Here is a 19,530-nt window from a genome sequence, read left to right as displayed (position 1 = left end):
CCCCTCTCTGGGAAGGCGACAGCACCGTGAACAGCCCGCACCATGACCGAGGCTCTGAGCACGCCCCTCTCCTTCCCTGTGTGCCGGCTGGCAGGGTCTGAGGCGGAGGGCAGAGGTGACAGCTGGGGCTCCCTCGGGACTGCTGGGCGGACAGAGTGCTAGAGCACAGCAGTAGCGGCAGGCCCTGCAGGAGTGAGTGCACAGAGCTGGGGACTGCTCCTGGCACCGCCCGCCCCCCCCCCCCCCATGCAGCAGCCAGCCCGGGGTTGCGAGGGGAGAAGCCCGTTCCGAAGGTGGGAGGTTGGGACAAGCAAGGGGCTCCTGCACGGGTGGAAGAGGCCCAGCCCCACCTGCACGGCACGTGGCGGCTATGTGAGTGCTGCAGAAGCACTGAGCTGTCCTCTCAGGGGTGGAGGCCGCCACCAGGAAGGACCCTGGTGCCCAGCGGGCCCCCACTCGGATGCCGGGCAGGGCCGCCCCCTCCACCTCCGTCAGAAACAGCAGGAGGGCGTGCAGGGCTCCAGGTGGCCTGGAGGTGGACCCAGGGTCACAGCGGTGAAAGCGCAGAGCTGACAAAGGCAGGAGTTTGGTCCCACTGTGAAGGGACACCCTGTGCGGGACACAGAAGCCCCATGGAAGCCCCGAGGAGGCTCTGGAACCCATAGCCTCGTCTCCAAGTGCAGGCCCCTCACACTGGCTCATCAGGACACCCCTGGCAGCCGAGGTCGGGCATGTGCCCAACAGTGGGGACCAGGCGCCCCGCACTGCCCCCGCCAGCCCCAGTGGCATCAGTGCGTGAGGGCCAGGCTGATGAAGAAGCCCTCGTGCCGCACCCCTCGCCGGCAACAGCGCCCCAGGGAGGGCCTGTGACTGCTACACCACAGCAGCCCGCTTCCGCCGAGTGCTCCCCCTCTCCACCGCGCGGCCTCTCGGGCTTTGCCTTCCCACTTCACGTCCAAATGAGCTCCAGCGAGTCATCGCTCATCAGACTGGCGAGCGACAGGCACTAACGAATTACTGATTTTCCACCTTCCACCAGCCGCTAGGATGCATTTGCGTCGGAAACAAAGGCACTGTTTGAACGAGGACGGGTGTCTTTCGATAGCTTTCCTTTCAAACACAATACACCTGCACACCGCCGAGCTGACAGCAGACAAAATGCCAAGCACAGCAGCTGAGCCCGCTGGGCGCCACCAGCCCCGCGGACCCTCCGACCCGCTGGCCTCTAGACAAGACGCCGTGCCCCTCCCCTGTGGCACGGGGGTGGGGTGGGGGGAGGGGTGGGACAGCAACGGCACCCAGCACACCCTGCTCCGCAGCTCTCCAGGGAGACGCCACGCAGGCTGTTTGCCAGCTCCATGCCTCCGTTTACTCGTTTCAGACTGCGGAGGCCCCTTTGAAGCCTCCAGTGGCTAAAGCCCTTGCGAGGCACCTAGCACACAGTAGGTGCTCAGTGAGTGTTACCTGCTACTACTCTCCCTAGTTTCCGGCCACAAGGACCGGGCTCGCTCTTGGTTCTCAAGCACCAGCTCGTGCACCTTCCGCCACTTTCCTCGCGGCCCCCTGGGAGCTCAGGAGAACACGGCGAAGCGGGCAAGGTCGGAGCCCAGTGCCGTCCAGGGCAGCAGGGCAGGGCCCCTGCCTCACTGCCTCCAAGGCTGGGAGCTATTTAAAATGCACTGTTTACACAATCTAGGGTAATCAGGGATGTTTCCGGTCTGCTCCGCGCCTCCCGCCATGGCAGTGGGCGCTCAGAGCCTCAAGGCGCTGGTCCAGTGTCCCCGACCCCCGGAGCCTCCGAGGACCCCGGTGTGTCTCCCGTTGCTTATGTGTTTCTTCCCTTTGTCTCGGGGCTGGAAAGCGCCCCTTCGTTTCCAAGCATGGAGCCTGCCGCCAAGCTCGGCGAGGGCTTGGAATGCGGGTTTGTGCTGCGGCAGCAAGGCGCGGTCCATCAGGCCGCGATGTGCGCAGAGAGAAGGGGAATCGGAGCACTCAAGGCAGGCTCACTGTAGTTTACTCCCAGACACAGCAGCTTAATTGGAAAACAAATTCTTCCCCAGCTTTGAGGACCACTAAGTCCTTCTCTCTCTCTCCCTCTCTCTCTCTCACACACACTCTGCCCACATCTCCTCACTCGTCACAGGCCCGGGCTCTGAATACCACGTGTTCGGCACAGGTGACTGCGGTAGCAGAGGCCGGGTCACGGAGCTGCCTGTGCACAGCGCAGGGCAGGCGCCCGCAGTGGCAGCTGAGCTGAATGTGCAGGGTGGGAGCCCCGGAGGCCTCGGCACACGGAGCCACTCACGTGGGAGGACAAGCCGCACGGGAGCCACACACGTCCTGAGCACCCGAGTCCTGCGCCGGGGCGACTGTGCACAGGGCCCAGGGGAACAGCGGGCAGAGGGTGGACGGGCCCCACGCGGGTCCCTCACAGTCCCCGAAGCTGAAGGACATAAACCCAATGACACGGGCCTGCACTGCCGTTGGACCTCTGCATCAGGACCTATCGTCTTGTCCGGTGGCACAGAGACCAGAGTGGCCTTCACGTGACAGGTGCCAGAGGGCTCTCAGTGGCAGGATGTCCATGTGGGGAGCGGAGACGAGAGAAGAAAACTGTGAAGCCCAGTGTCCAGGACCCTTCCACGGGGGCAGGGCAGTCAGCTCCGAGCGACGGCCCAGCTGGCGCAACGTCTGCATGTTGCCAGAGGCCCCGGCATCGCACCCACAGAGCCACCACTGGTCCAAACAGCGCGGAGACGCTCCCCTGGCGCTTCCTCGCAGGCGCGGCCCCCTCCACCCGTGAGTGTGCAGAGCTCAGGTTCTGTTTGGGATACAGAACTGCCACGGAAGTCATGAAACAGGCCCCAGCTGGTGTGGCTCGGCGGACTACGTGCCGGCCTGTGAACAGAACGGTCACAGGTTCGACTCCCAGTCAGGGCACATGCCTGGGTTGCGGGTGGGGTCCCCAGTTGGGGACATGAGAGGCAACCACACATTGATGTTTCTCTCCCTCTCTTTCTCCCTCCCTTCCAACCTCTCTAAAAATAAAAAAATAAAAATCATGAAATAAGACCACGGGATTGAGCAAAAGAGGCGGCTTCTGTTGGGTCCTACACTTGTCATTAAACACCAGTACCCCCCCCCCCCCGGGTAGCCTGGGCCCATGTCCTTCACTAAGAAGCCCACGTCAAGTGCCCCCAGGGCTGCAGGTGACAGCCACACTCATCCCACGGGGGAACGGGGACGGGGACAGCCACACAACCGCACCGTCAGCCTCCTACAGACTTGGCTCTCAGAGCAGAGAACCACCAGAGGGCGCAGGGCACATGGGGGGTTGTGCCTGGCTGACACCCGGGGCTGAGAGCTCACCCACAGCTCTGTCTACACTGTGTGATCAGCCTATTAAATCCCTCAAATTTTGAAACATTCTGTGGCTTCTCCAAACACCGGCTACTGACACATTTTAACAAAGGAAACACTCCCGGCCCTGTGTGGGGCGGGTCAGCCGGCTCCCCCACAGCCTGGCTCCGAACTACTTTGCGGGAGGCTGAGGCTGCGCTGCTTACAGTCCTAATGGGGCCCCAGGGGGCCCCAGCGGGGAGGGGCTGCCACTGAGAGCCGCAACCAAGAGCTATGCATTTTGAGCAGAAACCTCCAGGAAATGAGAATGAAACGCATGAGAGTAGCGAACAGTCTCTGAACACAGAAGGCCTGGCCCGGGGGAGGCGAGGAAACGCACACAGGCTGCATCTCCGCTGAGCTGCAGAGCTGCTCGCCGACAGCGTTTCTCCGATGGCTGGCGAGAAACACTTGGGCAAAAATCTAAAAATTAAAACATGGAGTCCTGGCTGGTGTGGCTCAGCGGACTGAGCGCCGGCCTGTGAACCACAGGGTCACGGGTTCAACTCCCAGTCAGGGCACGTGCCTGGGTTGCGGGCCAGGTCCCCAGTAGGGGGCGTATGAGAGGCAACCACACACTGATGTTTCTCTCCCTCTCTTCCTCCTTCCCTTCCCCTCTGTGTAAAATAAATAAATAAACACTTTAAAGAACCCGCAATAACAGCATTTCCTTTTTAACAGAGAAAGCACCCCCGCCGGCTGCCGAGGTGAGACACCTGCACGTCTGCAGAAGCAGAGGGGCTGGCCGCAGGGGCACCCGGCGCGGCCCTCCGGCTCGGCTGTTCTCCAGGGCTGGGTGGGATTTCTATAGAATCCCAGAGTATGGAATTGGTCTTGGCATAAAAAACAAACATAATCCAACTTCCCAGCAGGGGACCGCTGGGCCCCGGGGCCGAGCTCCTGCAGGTGAGACACAGCCTGCTTTTCCTGGGGAGCCGCGCCCCCGCATCCCCCGCCAGCTCTGCCAGCGCCTGCGGCTCCGCACCGTCCCCGGCGCTGCGAGCTGCCAGTCTTTTTCATTTCGGGCCTTGTAACAGGTATGTGGCGGCACCTCGCTGCGGTTTCCTCTGCGTCTCCCTGGCGTTGCTGACAATCTGAGCGCCCTTCCGCACGCTTTACTGGCTGCCTTGAAATCCTCTCTGGTTTAAGTCTCTTCGTGTCTTTTGCCAATTTTTCAGCTGGGTTTTTTTTCTTATTCACGGGTTTTAGATGCCTTCATGTATTCTGAACACAGGCCCTTTGCCGGCTGCGCGACTTGTAAATACTGTCCACAAGTCCGCAGCTTGTCTTTCTGCCTTCTTAGCCACGTCTTTCAGAGAGAAAACATCTTACCTTTTCTTTTGAGGTTTTCTTTCTTTTTACTGGTATATAATAATCTTAAAAACCCCATCACGCCCATAAACCACCACAGGTGAAAACAGCAGAAAAGAATCCGTAGACTGGGCTTCATCAGAAGTTAAGAAGTGGGCAGGACCCCCAGCTGTCCACATCTTAGCTTCTGATGACCGCAATTTACGGATTCTTTTCTGCTGTGACTCATGTGCAGCGTGTCGAGTTGCGAACTGTTACACCTGGGTCAGCGACAGGACGGGAGCTGGCTAGGCGAAGGGGAGGCCTGGGTGTGGGGAGGGCCACAGGGACACAGCCGAGACCAGGCGCCACGCAGCCCACCACTGCCGGCACGTGCTGCCTGGAGGCTGGGTGGCGCCGCACGCCAGGCTCCTGTCCAGTGAAACCAGGGAAGAGGGACAGCGCAGCTCTGCCCACTCGAGGTCACCAGCGGGCAAAACTATAACATCAAGAAAATTTCAAGCCAGGGATGGTCTGGACGGGAGAGAAGCAACTTAGCTGCAATAACACGGAGCTTTGCCGACGTCTTCATGGACGTGGCTTTTTGAGCAATTCCACAGGTAAGGTGGCAGATGGGTCAGGTAACTGGGCGTGTGCGACGTAGAAAAGGAAGAAACGAAGGCAAACGAACAGCTTCCTGAACCCCGAAACCTCACTAGGACGCCGAACCGCACAGACTGGCTGCCTGGGCAGACCTGATGTTTTCTTACTTCTAAAAATTTCCCACGTGAGCTTCTCAAGGACCACACTGTGCTCAGCATCTGCAAGCAGTTCCGGAAGCACGCGTAGCGCCATCTGTCCCCAGCCTGCCCGGCGCTCACGACTTGCGGAGAACTGGCAGACACCGGTGAGGGGAAGCAGACGCCCGCAGCGACTGCAGGCATAGCACCCAGGAGCCCGCGCCCTCACCAACCACCGCAAACGGTCCGCAGTCCTCACACCAGCCACAGGACCTGGGTCTCGGCCCCCAGAAGCAGCTTCTCTGCTGGCTCGGTCACGGCCTGTGAGGGGCCACCCACCGGGCCCTAACCTGTCCGCACCACAGCCCCGCACTCCACCGGGCTGCATCGCCGACCTGGCAAGGCTCTGGGTCACTGCCAGCTTGGGGCTGGCCCTGTGATGACCAACGCCAACTCAAGCAGAGGGGCCGCTGACCATCCCACTGCCCTGCTGGCTCCAGTCGAGGCCAGGCCAGCTGTTCCTGCCATGGCACCCCCTCTGTTCAAGAACAGATGGGGGACGAGGAGCACGGCTTCCGCACACCCATCCAAAATTTACAGGTTTCTACTGTTACGGAACTGTTTGCAGGTTTCTACTAACGTTTTGTTGATTCTTCCCTTCAGATCTATTTTTACATGTATTCTCCACGCCCTTATTCTTGTAAAAAAATTTTAAAAGATGAAAAAGAAGTCGGTCACTAACACTGTCTTCCTCCCCTCCTCCGAAGTCCGCCTTCTTCCCCGGAGCGAACAGAAGGGCATCACTCCCTGCCTCTTTCATGTGGGGCACACACAGTGTGCGCTGCTTAGAAGACCTTCTCGGCATCCTACTGTGTGCGTGGGCCCCACTGTCCCACTTAACAACCCATCTGCTAGTCCATTCTGTGTCACACCCGTGGGAGGAGCATCCTGTGACCGACCCTGTGTCCCTGTCGCTGGCACAAAGGCACGATACCCCGATACAGGTCCTCGGGCTCACAGGCAAGGCGCTTTCTAGGAGAGCAGCCTGCCTCAGCTGTTTTCACACGTGACTGCACACCGAGACCCAGAGCACAGGCACCCTGCTGCGCATTCAGGAAGCAGCGAGGTTCGGCGCAGGAGGGCTAAGCACCCCCGCTGCCGGTGCGGGCCAGGGCGGTTGCGGGAGCACACAAAGAAACGTCCAGCGCGCAGCCACGCGCTGGGCACAGGCTGGCGTTTCGGGCCTGAGGTGGCGGCCAGCCAGAGGCAGACAGTGGCCCAGGGACCCAGAGGACGAGGAAAAGCCACACACTCAGGTGCACTGCACAGGACACCTGCCCAACGCCGAGCGGAGCAGACGGGTACTATGCGCTTCTGCTCCGGCTCAGTGTTGCTGCATTTTTAAATGATGAAAGGGTCCGACTTTGGCTCTTGTCCTTTCACCTGGCCCCACACTGAGCTGTGTCCTACGCTGGGCACCAACGTAACCGCCCTCACGCGGCCGTGATGAGAGCACAGAGAACACACCCTCGTGAGAGGGGACGGCCCCGCGCTGGCAGATGTACTTCTGAGAGCGAGAAGGGGAGGCCCCCCGAGCAGAACGCCACGGCACTGAGAACCTCACTTACTTTTCTATCAAGTCCAGCGTGACTCCGGGCACCAGGCTGACACATTTCTGCATGCAGAACCTGCAGAGGGAGAGAGCAGAACGTCAACCACACGCGCAGGAGGTCCGACAGGAAAGCGCCACAGGCCCGCAGAAGCAGTGGGGAGGGAGTGGGAACGGGCGGCCTGGGTGAAACATCGACCCAGGTTTCCTTCACCCCGGCAGCTTCTGCTCTCTGAAGGGCAGTGTCCAGGGGCAGGGCTGCAGAGCTGTCTGCGGAAGGAGAGAGACATGTGTGTGGTGACGTGAAGTGGCCCCTGGAAGGGGCAATGGGCACCACAAGAAGGGAGTTTCCACCAAATTATGGCCGACCGGACGTTCCTTTTTTCCTCCTCGAGAAAGTATCTGGGCAGGGTGCCTGGCACAGAGACAACAAGGAGCAATTCCACCACATGAGTTTAACAATCACAGAATCGGCAGCGTCAGAGCCGAGACTTGCTGTCCGTGGGCCACGCCACCCCATGGAGGAGCTGTGGGGACCGAGCATCCGGCCTGTGGGCTCATGTGCTCGGGACCCGGCCCAGCTCGGCCTGCAGAGGCAGTTCCTGCCCCGGCCGTGGCTGCGGCGGCCACGGCCCCTCGCTCACAGAGCACAAGAAACGCGGCTTGACACTGCCACCCGGAGCCCTGTCCTGTCCGCTCCGCTTTACGATGGCACTGCCAGCGGCGACCCGTGGCAGCGTACGTGCAGGTCCAAGCGGTCCCGTGCACGTGGGTCTCTCAGTGCAGAAAAGGGTCAGAGGAAAGGTGTTTTCCAGTCTCATTCTGAGTCCTCTGCCAACACGCTACTTGGTTATCTGTCCTTTTATCAGTAACATCCTTATCGATTGGGACACGTGGGTTTCAGTAACGACAGAAATATCTGTATCAGATAATCCTCTTGCCAACGGCAATAAGCTCTGGACAAGATATTAAAACAGCCATCTGAAGGCACCAGGCAGGAACCGAAGGGCCCGGTCCCTACAAGCAGCACTCCAGGCGAGATCAGCTGTGCCTGGTGCTCCCTCGCACACGCCCCCACTCGCAGTGTGCATGCGCAGGGCCAGCACTCAGCTCCAGAGCGCCCGCCCCGCTGGGCCGCGAGTCAGACAACAGAGCTGACAGGTGCCGGGAACTTCAGGGGCCTGTTCGGGAAGAGAGAGCCAGACTTGGCCCGCCCGCTCTCCTGGAGTCCCGGGCTGAGCCCTGCCCTGCACACGCGGGGTCCCGAGATCCGGAAGCAGTGGTGACAGGCGAGCGTGCTGAGCAGACGTTCAACCCCTGCTCACCAGCGTGCACGCCGACAGGCAGTCAGCCCGCCAGGTTAGTGGGCTGGGCCCACACCTGGGGCTCTCGACTGCCACCCCAGAGGGCTGTGCCTCACTCACGGCCACCCTTCAGGGCTCTGAGCCACACCCCAGAACTAAGAGCAGAGCTGAGGGAGGCCAGTCCCACGGCCAAGCCACCACAAGGTCAGCCCGACCTCCTGGAGAACAGAGCTAAACACTCTTCAAAGGAAGGCAACAGAATCGAGTTGTCTCGTCCACGATGGAGAGCAGCCTGCCTAAAATCAGGAGGAAAACCAGGTAATAAAACCAGACTCGTAGTTGACCAGATTTTGGAATTGGCAGACAAAGACTCTAAATGAATAAAAATAACTAAATTATAGACTGGGAAACAAACATTATAAATCCGCTGAAAAGATAAAGTCCCGTTACACAGGAAATGGAAAACGGGGACATGACGCAACCCTAAAATACTGACGCGGTGGTCACGTGCAGAAGAGCTGCTGAAGCCAACTACCGGGTCGGCACTGAGGACCTGCCATACCGCGCCAGCCAGTGACTCCGACTCCCTCTGCACCGGGACGGCCAGCAGCCGCTTTGTCCGCCACACCGCCCACTCCTGGCCTGCACACGACAGCGTGACTGGGCGACGAAGGCCAGCGGGCAGGCAGACCAGAAGCAGCGTGACGGTGGGCAATCCCCCAGACACGAATACCTGCAGCACCCACCCCGGCAGCTGGTGCTTACCTCGCACTCGCTGCTTGCTGTTGGGGACGGAGCTCACGCAGAGGCTCCGCCACTGCTGAGCCTCTGGGTGCGACAGGGCATTTCCGGACGGTGGGCGAATGCATCTGCTTCACATTAGTCCCAGGCACCTGACCCCTGCTCTTCTCCTGCCCGCCGGCCCTCAGGCTGGCTCCCTCGGCCAGGCCCGAAGGACGCTTGGGCTGGACCACTTGTCGTCGTGAGGTAGCATCCCAGCCTTGACCCACAAGAGGCCAGCAGCAGCCCCACCCCGGTGTGACAACCTCGGGTGGCTCTGGATGCTTCTCAATGTCCCTGGGGGCGGGGGGGAATCAGCACCCATGAGGGCCGGAGCCCCAGGCCAACCCCTGGCATCTCTCAGGTTTTCCAGAACAGCCTCTGCTCCAACACTCACCTGCCTTCCCTGCTCCCGCCCCATCGATTCTGTGCCCAGCACCCAGAGCAAGCCTTTTGAAGTGGAAACGGAACAAGTCATTTCATCTGCTGAGCGCTCTCTCCAGGCTTCCTGACGAGTGGAAGGCAACACGGGCCCTTGCCCAGGCTCTCGGAGGCCCTGCAGGACTGGCTCCCCACTGCCGCCCTCTGAGGCCTGCCCATGGCCCTGCCCGCCCGGACTCACTCCTTGCTGCTCCAACACGCCAGGCACAGTCCCGCCTCAGGGCCTTTGCTCTGGCTGTCCCCTCGGCCTGGAACTGCGTCACAGGTGACTGTAAGGGTCCCCTGCTCCACTTCGACCCCCTCCTGCTCGGACCGGCCTGAGGAAAGCCGTGCCGCCACCCCCTTGCCTTTACCCTGCTTTTTAAAAAGCGCCTTGATCCCTCCCGACGTTTTACTGTAAATCTGTTTTCCACTCGTGCTTATCCCAGGAGCCAGCGAGAACCGGGACCTCTCCCATTTTGTTCACGGCTACGCCACCGGGGCTGAGGAAGGGGACCGACATGTGGTGTTGGTACTGGATAAAGATGAGACTGACTTGGTCGTGTTGATGGGTCTCTAACAGTTCATATCTATTCTTTTACTCCTGACGCTCTGGAAAACAAGTGGCTTTAGAGTTTCATGACGAAAAATCAATGTTAAAAAAGCTCAGTTCTGTAAGCTTGTAAAGATCCATATCGCTGTTGGGCGCTGCTGTTGTTTCTGAGAATGGAAATACAATGAAAAAATTTTCCCTAAATATAAAAATGTATTTACCATAAAACAAAAGTACAGAAAATTACAAGTGAAAATCACCCAAAAGCCTAGGACAACCGATAACACTTCATGCCAGCTAATAATTTTTTTCGGTTGCTTTCCTTTTGTTGCCGGTTTCCTGCCCTTTGCATCATTCTGCCAGGTTCCCATCATCTGATCGAGGCTGAGTGTTTTATACCTTAACAGAATTAACTGTTAGTTATGTTATCCAGTTTTTCTGAATTTATCATTTCATTTAAAATTTTGTTTTGCCATACAAAACTTAAAATTTCGCATTAAATAAAATCTCTCACTTCCTTTCTGACTTTGTAATTCTCCCAGTTCATAATTTTTCTCGTTCTTTTATGAGTTTTTTTTAAGACTTAAATCTTTGGTATATTTGGAATTTATCTTAGTAAGGGAGAGGGATTTAAAATTTCTGAATGGTTAGCCACGTGCCCTAAACCCTAGGTATTACGTAATTCATTCCTTCCCCAAACGACGACTTCTCACGCACACAGGCTGTTTCTGGGACTCTACCTGTTGCACTGCCTTAAATGTTTGTTCCAACCGTACCTTCAAAATGTGATTTCATAACTGACAAGGCAAGTTTTCTTTCACAAATGTTTTTTCTTTTATTTTCACAGCTATTCTCAAGCACTTATTCCTCCAGCTGACCTTTGAAATCATGTTCTCAGCCCTGGCTGGTGTGGCTCAGTGGATTGAGTGCCGGCCTGCGAAACCAAAGGGTTGCTGGTCCGATTCCCAGTCAGGTCACAGGCCTGGGTTGTGGGCCAGGTCCCCAGTAGGGGGCGTGCAAGAGGCAAGCACACATTGATGTTTCTCTTTCTCCCTTTCCCTCTCTCTAAAAATAAACAAAATCATGTCCTCAATATTGTGTTAAATTTATGGATTAATTCAGGGAGAATTTCCAGCCCTCCCTGGCTGGACCTCACCGTGTCAAGAGAGCGGCCAGTCCCTCTGTTCATCAAGCTTCCTTTCCCACCAATCAGCCAAGTTTTAGGGGACCTTCTCTCTTAGCTTGTTGACGTTCTGGTTACTGTTCCTGTTGCCGTTGTGAATTTACTCTCCTCCCCAATACATCCTTGCTGGCTGTTTCTAATGTAAAAAACAGCACACGAAGAGCACATACGACGTAGATGTGATTTTAATAATCCAGTAAACAGGACACCACCGGATTACGAACTAGCACGTGACAAAGACCGAAGGGCCCATGGGTGTCCCCCCTCAAGGCCGCTCCCGCCCACCCGCCTGCCCACGGCGGTGTGCCGACTCTTCGGCACTGATCTGTGTATGCGAGCTGTGTTTACTAACCAGCCGCTTTGTCGAACACTTCACCGGATTTCACTGGCATTTTCGCAAAGTTGAAATTCAGATCACACATAAAAATGCAAATTTGCCTTCTCTTTAGAACATGTACACCTCTCGTTTTGTTTGCTTGTCCAAATATTATACTGAGTACATGGCAGAGCGGTGGGTTGAACAAATGGAAGGTGGGAAGCACCCTCCCGTAGCTTGAAGTACGTTAATGAAACGCACCGCGGCAGCTCGGCCTGTGTGGGTGGCTCCTGGCCTGCAGGGAGATCTCTGATGCAAAGGAAGTACTCTTCCGGTCTTACTGTAAGTTTTTATTAAAATTCATTTTTAATTTTATCAAGTAACTTTTCTCCACTCGCCTATTAAGGTGATGAATTATATTAATAGGCAGTCTAACAGAAAGCCATCAGAGCAGCTCTGGAATGGAGCTCGCTGGCCCGAAGTCAACTGTTCTCTCACCGCACTGCAGGGCTCCACCCTGCACGTTCATGGCGGGCTCCTCCGCAGCGTCTGAGTGTGCGCTCATCTCTGTGTGTAAGTGCACGGGTCTCTGTGCGCACACGTATTTGTGTATGTGTGTGTATGTGTGCACACACTCCATCTACCAGGGGAGGCTCCAATGTCCAGAGCAAGGGCCGGGCCCACGCCCCACTGCCCAGGCGAGGCTGCAGGAGGCAGGTCGCCGAGCATCCCCCACTCGGCCACACACACTTGCGAGTGTCCCATCAGGAGCGCGCTGAACTACGGACGCCAGCTCTCCAGGAAAGCCCAATTTCGACAAGACCTGCAACCACCTCGGGAGTATAATTAAGGTCATTGTTGACGAGCAGAACCGTGAGGAAGGGCACCAACCTCGAGTCAGAAAACCCTGGGAAACGGCAGCTCTGCACTTGCTAAATGCCCAAGTCTGGGTGGTTATAGAACTTCTCTACACTTACAAAGTGAGGGTAATGTGCCTGTAAAATCAGAATTACTGAGACTAAAAGGAACAAAATGTCTTAGTTTGTAGCTAGTTCACAAAAATGAAATAAATACTATTTCCCCCCTTACTAAATAGGTTTTCTCCCACTAATTTAAAACAACTTCCAGAACATTCTGCTCTACCCCCTTGCAGGACTGGGAACCTTAAGGGGAATAGAATGAGGTCCCTCACCCTCTGCTGACACTCCTGTGCAGTGGCCGGATGACACTGCAGAGCAGAACGACAGGGAGGTGGACGGGGGGGCCCTGGGGAACTCTCCACCTTGGTTCTGACCAGACAGCGGGGAACCCGGGCACTGGGGCAGGGCCAGGCAGTGGCGCCAACCCAGTCCCAGGGAATGAGACACTGCGGCGTTCCCACAGGGCTTCAGAGAAACCGCATGTCACGGCCTTTTCCTGGGGCACCTGGGAGGAAAACCACACAGCCGGCTGCCTTGGTGTTGAGGGCGGTGGGTGGGGTGCAGGTGGGATGACCTCTGGCCTCCTGGCTTGGGCACATTTGTGCCTTAGGTGTGAAGAGTGGTCACTCGTCCACACTGTCCAGTCCCTGAGTGACTGGGAACGGCAGACGCCTGAGGGACCCACCCTCTCGGAGGCGCCAGCTGTGTTCGGCCGGGCGGCCCCGGGGGGTGAGGAGCAGAGAGCAGGGCTCTGCTCACGATGAAGGTACGCCGTCCTCCACTGAAAAGCCCATGATGAGGACACCGAACCCTACACCTCACCGTGGACTTCAGCAAAGACGCAAGAGACCTGCACCCAAACGTCTGCTGGGAAAGCTACCGATCCTTCGGAAGAGCAACGGGACACGCTGTGGTGGAGGGTGCTTGGAAACAGGACCCCACGAACGCCCGGCCCGCCCATCCGCACGGCAGCACCACCAGCCTCTCCGTGGCTGAGGAAGGTCGACTCTGCAGCCCTGACTATCAACTTCTCCAGAAGCTTCCACAGGTGTGAAGGTTGTGTCGGTCCCGAGGTCCCCGCCCAGATCAGCGTGCGCCAAGGACCCTCACAGGGTCCTGACTGCTCTCTGCGCCCGGCACCCCAGGGCTGTTCCTCCTGTCTGACCCGCCCTGGCTTGTTGCTCCAGCCTGGAGGTCTAGAACCCCCTCAGCCGCTGCCGCCTCACACAGACCCGGGATCTGCCCCTCGGCCAAGGAGCAGCCTGAACTCCTGGGCTTTTCCAGGTGTGGTGCTCATACTTTTTTCTCCCGTGTCTGGGGCCTGCCAGGGCCTCACGCTGCCCAAGGTCGTGGGGTGGGACCCATGCTGACCTCACAGACGGCCTGCCTCCTTGGGCCACCCTGTGGCCTCCTACAGCGCCTCTGGCTTCAAGATGCGCCTGCTTCTTCCAGGAGTTAAGGGGCCTGCCATTGGCCGGACATCTGGGGTCTGGTGCACCCTCCTCAATCACTTCCTGCCCTCGCCTTTCCTCTCTGCAAGACACGACACCTGCCTTCCAGGCCACCGACCTGAGCCTGGTGACGACGAGGACACACAGGAGCGACCCACTGGAGCCCGCAGCCCCCCTCCTCCCTCTGACACTGCACCCTTGCAGAGTGCCAGCCTGGCCCTCGCACCCTGACCGCTGCTCGGCCTCCCCCTCCAGCCCACCCTCTGCCTTCCGGCGCTGCTCTAGCTCCGGCTCCAGGGCTGTCAAGGGACCAGGGAGCCTCCCTGCCCTCAGGGGCCTCTCCCAAACCTCAGCCCTGGAGAGGCCTCAGCACCCTCTCCCAGGGACCCTCCTTCTGCCCTGGGCTCTGCAGCTGCCTCTCGGTGCCCTCTCCCTAGCAGGCTCCCCTCGCCCGATGCAGACCTGTCTTCTCCAGGGGACACGTTCTTGGCCCTCCCTGTGACTGACATTCTCTCCGTGGGAAACCTCACCACATCAAAACCATGGCAACCAGCCCACTGACAGGACTCCGCTTGCTCCCAGCCCTCCGCTGTGAGGTGCCTCCCGCTCCTCGGCATCTACACCTGCTCCAGCCCCTCACACCTACAGCGAAATGGCAACCACAGCAACAGAAACTCCCCCAGCCACCCAAGAACCCCCATCTGATCTCACGTCCAGCCCCATCCTTCCTTCCCTGCACACCCAGCGGACCTTCCTGGCGGAGGATGCACACCAAAGCCTCTGGGCACTTAACCAGCCTCACGTGACCTCTGCCTGGGAGGCCACCGCTCCACCCAGCCCTGGGCTTCACTCAGCACCCAGCGAGATGCCACCCGAGACCATGCAGCCCTCGGTTCTCCCGTCACACGCACACTGGAGGGGAAAACAGAGCGCGAGCCAGCTCTGAATTACTCCGAGATCGATAAGCCCCAGCACAAACCAAAAATAACAAGGCTAGTTTTCAAAAGGCCCTGGGTGCCTGCAACTTGGTCAGATGGGTCAATATTCAGGCAGTAGCTCTGTAAACATCACTCTCAGCTTTTCCCGCTGTGAAAGCACAAGCCTAGGGCAGGGCCAGCTGGTACGGTAGAGAAATAAAAGGAGACATGATTGTAAAGTGCAGGCATTTTGCAAGGGGTTGTCCGCCCAGTCCACGTGACCCTTAAGGTCAGATCCACAGATGGGGCTGTCTGAGCGGTGTGCGCACATCCTCGCGTGGACACGCCTCTCGCCCCCACGGCAGCGGGACCCGCACGGCCGCCGGGTACGGATCAGCACCATTAGAAGCTGAACCCGCTGCCCGAGTGGCTGTGCCATTCGTTCCTCTTCCCACTGTCCTCATGCGAGAGCCCCGCTGGCATTCAGAATCTTAACTTCCGCATGCTTTAAAATGTTCAATTTCCAGCTGTTCGTTCCCACTGTATTCCACAGAAACACCACTGATTTGGGATATTGACCTCACGTCCCGGAACGCGCTAAAGGGCATTACTGGTCCCAGCGACTTGGGCGGCCATCTCGCGGGGTTTCAAAGCGATCATTGCTCCGTGCGCTCTCCGCAGACGTGCCTGCTCTGGCCGCCGGCTGCCCTGTGACTCACGGGACACTGACGGAGCGGAGCACGGGCAGCACGGAGTGCTGTGCTGTCTCCTGAGTACCGCGTCAGCTGCAGGGGCTCTCGGCGCACGGGCCTGTCCCAGCCGGGCGCAGCCCCCGGTCAGTGTGTCTCGCGTTTGCAGAGGCGCCCAGATGGGGTGGGCGTCTCTACTCTGCAGCTGCGCGAGCCTTGCGCCGACGTTGCTGTGGGCTTGGCCCTGGGGGCGGGGCCTGGGTGAGCGCACGTGACCGGAACACCCTCCCTCCCCCTCCACACCGCGCAGGACACGTGCTGGGGGGGGGGGCCCTTTTCTTTCGGCGTCCAGAGGGAGGCTGGCGCGGTCCTCGCTGCTCCTCTCCTCGCAGTCTTGGGCGGACTCCGGGCCTCAGGTGAGGGACGCGCGGGAGCCGCCTGCCTTCTGAGAGGGTGGGCCTGAGAGCTGGCGGCCTCCGCACAGAGCACTCGGCCTGGCCGGGGCTGCCGGCCCACGCCACGACGGCGTCCCCAGCTCCGCGTGCCTCCCACGGCGTTCGTCCGCGGACCCGAAAGGGGTTGTGGGCAGCCAGGGCTTGCCCCTAAAGGTCCCCTCGGCAGCCCCCAGTGCCCGCGGGCTCCGTGGCGACGCCCTGTGGCGCTTCCGACCCAGGTGACTCGTGTCTTCCCTCATCTGGACCGTTCGGGCTAGAGTTTCAGTAACTGTGGGGCACTTTCCAAATCTGTTGTCAGGTCTCATGGGTTTCCACACCCGCGTCCTTTTCCTTTACTTCGCTGCTCTCGCTTATGGCCTGTCTTCTACTCGGCGTTTAGCGGGCTTCTCTGTCCCCGCGTTTCCGACCTAACGACACCTGCGCCTCCCACGGGGACGAGCCACGCCCCGGGGCGGCTGCGCCTGCGCGGGACAGGAAGCGTGGCCGCCGTGCGGGAGGCTGCGTCTCAGGCGTGCGCGGGGGACTCACGCTGCGCACGCCCGGTCACACTACCGGTTGTCCTCCCGACGGCTGGGACGCCCAACGCCCCCGACGCCAGAGAGAACCTCTGCGTCCTTCCCAGCCTAGGGGGCGGCGTCTCCGGGAGCACGCTCGAGGAAGGGCTTGGAGCCGCCTTGCGGCGCCACGGTGCCCGTGACCTCCACACAGACAGGCACGTGGACCTCAGCTCCCTGCACAACTCCGCCCACGGGGAAGCAAAGGCGGAGGACAAGGGCGAGCGCCAGCAAGGGCACTGCCGCCAAGGACAGCCGCCAGCTGCCCCGTGCTCCAGACAGCGTGTGTCCTGGGTTTGCGGGCGCGGGGCCCCTACGCCTCCGAGCGAGGGAGCTAATTAATCCCACCGTTAAACTCTACTCTGTTTTGCCCACTTCTTACCTACCAGGTGTCTCAGTATCTATTTTCCTTTTTTATCTACTTGGCATCCTTTTGATCTGGCATTTTTTTACAACGATACAATGTTTTCCTGCGTCCCTGTCAATGTTTGTGTCTCAGGCTCTGCTTTCACTCATTAAAGTGCTCCAGCTCCCCTCTGGTCCGTGTTCCTCTTCTTCACCGTCGCAGACACGTTGCTGGAGCCAGTTGTCCTGCGCATGGGGTGGCCGCGTCACCATGGTTTCACCCGACGCAAGAGCCGCCGCCCTTCGAGAGGCGGCTCCAACTCATTTGCAGTTACAGAGTCGCTTTTATTTCAAAACTTATCTCGGCCACTGTGTTTTCCATTTGCGACCCGCCATGCTTCCTTTTTCTAGCTCCTTTTGGAGAGTTTTTTCTTGTGTGACAATGATACATTCTGTTCTCATTCTCTTGGTGGGCGACTCTAACTATCATACTGAAGCCGGTTCGTACTTTTCATGATCCAGATCTGACATGTCTTAGGTAGTCACACCCTAATTCTGTCTCTGGTCTTTCCGGTGAGAACCCTCGAGCCCGCTCTCTGGTCTGTCCGTCCACAACGTCCAGTTTCCATGTCCTGGAGGACCGTTTCTCTACCAGTTCCGGTCTCCATGCTCCACACCTCCAGCCGCGAGGCCTCCCTAACTGCCCACTTCCTCCCCCCGTTCCTGGAGTCCCCGTCTCCCTGGGTACGCACTGTCCTCGCTGGAACCTCTCTCCCTGGGCAGTGCTTCTGCTGGTCCACGAGGAACCTTCTTTCCTTCCTCTGCCACCCTTCTGCCCGAGCTGTGCCTGTCTGGGCGATGGGGAAACGGGCCGCGTGCACAACCGGAAAGCCCCCATCGGCCTGCCCTCACCCTCCAGCCCTCCCCTGCCGCCCTCTCCCCTCCTGCCCCTCTTCCCCGGTGGCCTCAGGCAACCCCAAGGGTTCCACACCATTTCCGACTTCGTGTTGAGGGGACTCACTGTAAGACCCATCAATCTTATGCTCTCCTGTGGCACCCCGAGGACTAGGTGGGGCGGGGGGGTCAGCAGCCCATGCCACTCCGTCTGCGTCAACTCTCTTTCTCGGTAGCATAAATCAGGTGTTTGCATGTCTGCTTTTTCAAAGGAGCTCTGTTACAAAACATCGTAATATTCATCTTAATTGAGTGCACGTCAGGAGACTGGAACAGCGAGAGCACACTGTCTGCTTCGGGGAGAAAAAGTACTTTTTCAAGGTGGGCCCATGGCAGGTTACATAAGCGGACAGACTCTGAAACCACCCTGGGGTCTCCGCAGAGGGGCCGGATCACGGCAAGGGCCGCACTGAGAAGGCCTCTAGAGAAGAAGACCGTTCACGTTCTGCATCAGCCCCCCTGTGCTACAGCCTGAGACTCAGACTGCGGCGTCAGGGCAGAGGAAAGAGCAGGACAGCTCTGTCCTCCAGCGTCTCTGCGCTGGGCTGGTCTCCGAGGGGCCCCTGGATGTCGTCTTCAAACGTAACAGGTAAGGCAGAGTCACTTTATCTGCTCCTTCTAAAGAGGCAGAACAAGTTCACAACAGAGCCTTGAACGAGCAGGCAGACAGTCTGCCCTCTGGCAGAGAAGTGTGTTAGAAAACTCGGGAGGGAACAAACGATTAGGCCCGTCCGCGAAAACCAGCAAGCACTCTGTTCCCAAGTAATTCTGACCAATTCTCGGCTGAGTTTTGAAGAAAGAGACACAAAGTGAATGTTGCAGTTAAGGTCTGACCGGAGCCAGCACAACACCCTGCGTGGCCAGGCCCCCGCCCCTGCACCGTGGGGTCTGCTGCGCCTCTCTCCGAGTGACCCGGGCACGGCATTCCGAGCTGACCAGTGCACAGCAATGCTGTATCACTAGCATTTAAACCCCTCGAAATTGATGCTTAACTAAAAGGCCACGAGTTTCCTGACCTCTGTTGAACCCTAAGTAATGCCCATCACCTCCACTGACAGACGACGTGTGACGGCATCTCTACTCCACAGCAGCTCCCGAGCACATGAGGAGCTGGAGTTACTGCCAGTCTCACAAATGGCCCAAAATAAATCTGCCACTCAGTCGAAGGCAAAGAAAAAGTCCTGGAGTCCGCACCTGTCCCGGCAGTTTCTCCCGGGCTATGGGAAGGAGCCACTGGGCTGTCCAGGGCAGTGAGCACCCGGTGCCCACGCCTCACAGAGGCCTAGCCGCCCGCCAGCTGGACGGTGGCTGCTGTCCAGGGGCTCTGCAGCAAGCCACAAGCCAGACGAGCAGGTGTTAGGAGACTGGCAGGATGGCGTGAGGGAGAACGTGGGGTTAGGGGCAGGGAGCACATGCGTCCCACTGTGAGCCCCACTGGGGAGGCAGGGTCTGACGTGGAGGTTCCACAGTGTGTCCTCCATTCACGGACTGAACCGCCAGAAAGCACAATGGTGGTAAAAAAACACATGATTTTTTTTTTAGAGTTCTTACAATGATTAGAAGGTTATACTTCAACTCAAGTAAGGAATTAAATGACTTCTCTTCTCATGACAGCCTTTTCTTTTTCAAAGGACGTCCACTTGCCGGTACA

General features: G+C 58.5%; 1 protein-coding gene across 1 annotated transcript in view; it reads right to left on the bottom strand.

The window, feature by feature from the left end:
- The window catches only part of RPTOR (regulatory associated protein of MTOR complex 1), a 141,866-nt gene that overhangs the window by 53,097 nt on the left and 69,239 nt on the right, over nucleotides 1–19,530 (bottom strand). The window contains exon 7 of the mRNA XM_053910450.1: nucleotides 7,058–7,117. Within this exon, the coding sequence (XP_053766425.1) occupies nucleotides 7,058–7,117 (60 nt within the window). The remainder of the gene's footprint in view (nucleotides 1–7,057; nucleotides 7,118–19,530) is intronic.

The sequence above is a fragment of the Desmodus rotundus genome, chromosome 9 (assembly GCF_022682495.2).
Source record: "Desmodus rotundus isolate HL8 chromosome 9, HLdesRot8A.1, whole genome shotgun sequence".
NCBI lineage: Eukaryota > Metazoa > Chordata > Mammalia > Chiroptera > Phyllostomidae > Desmodus > Desmodus rotundus.
The sequence above is the reverse complement of the archived record's forward strand: the minus strand, read 5'-3'. Positions and strand labels throughout refer to the sequence as shown.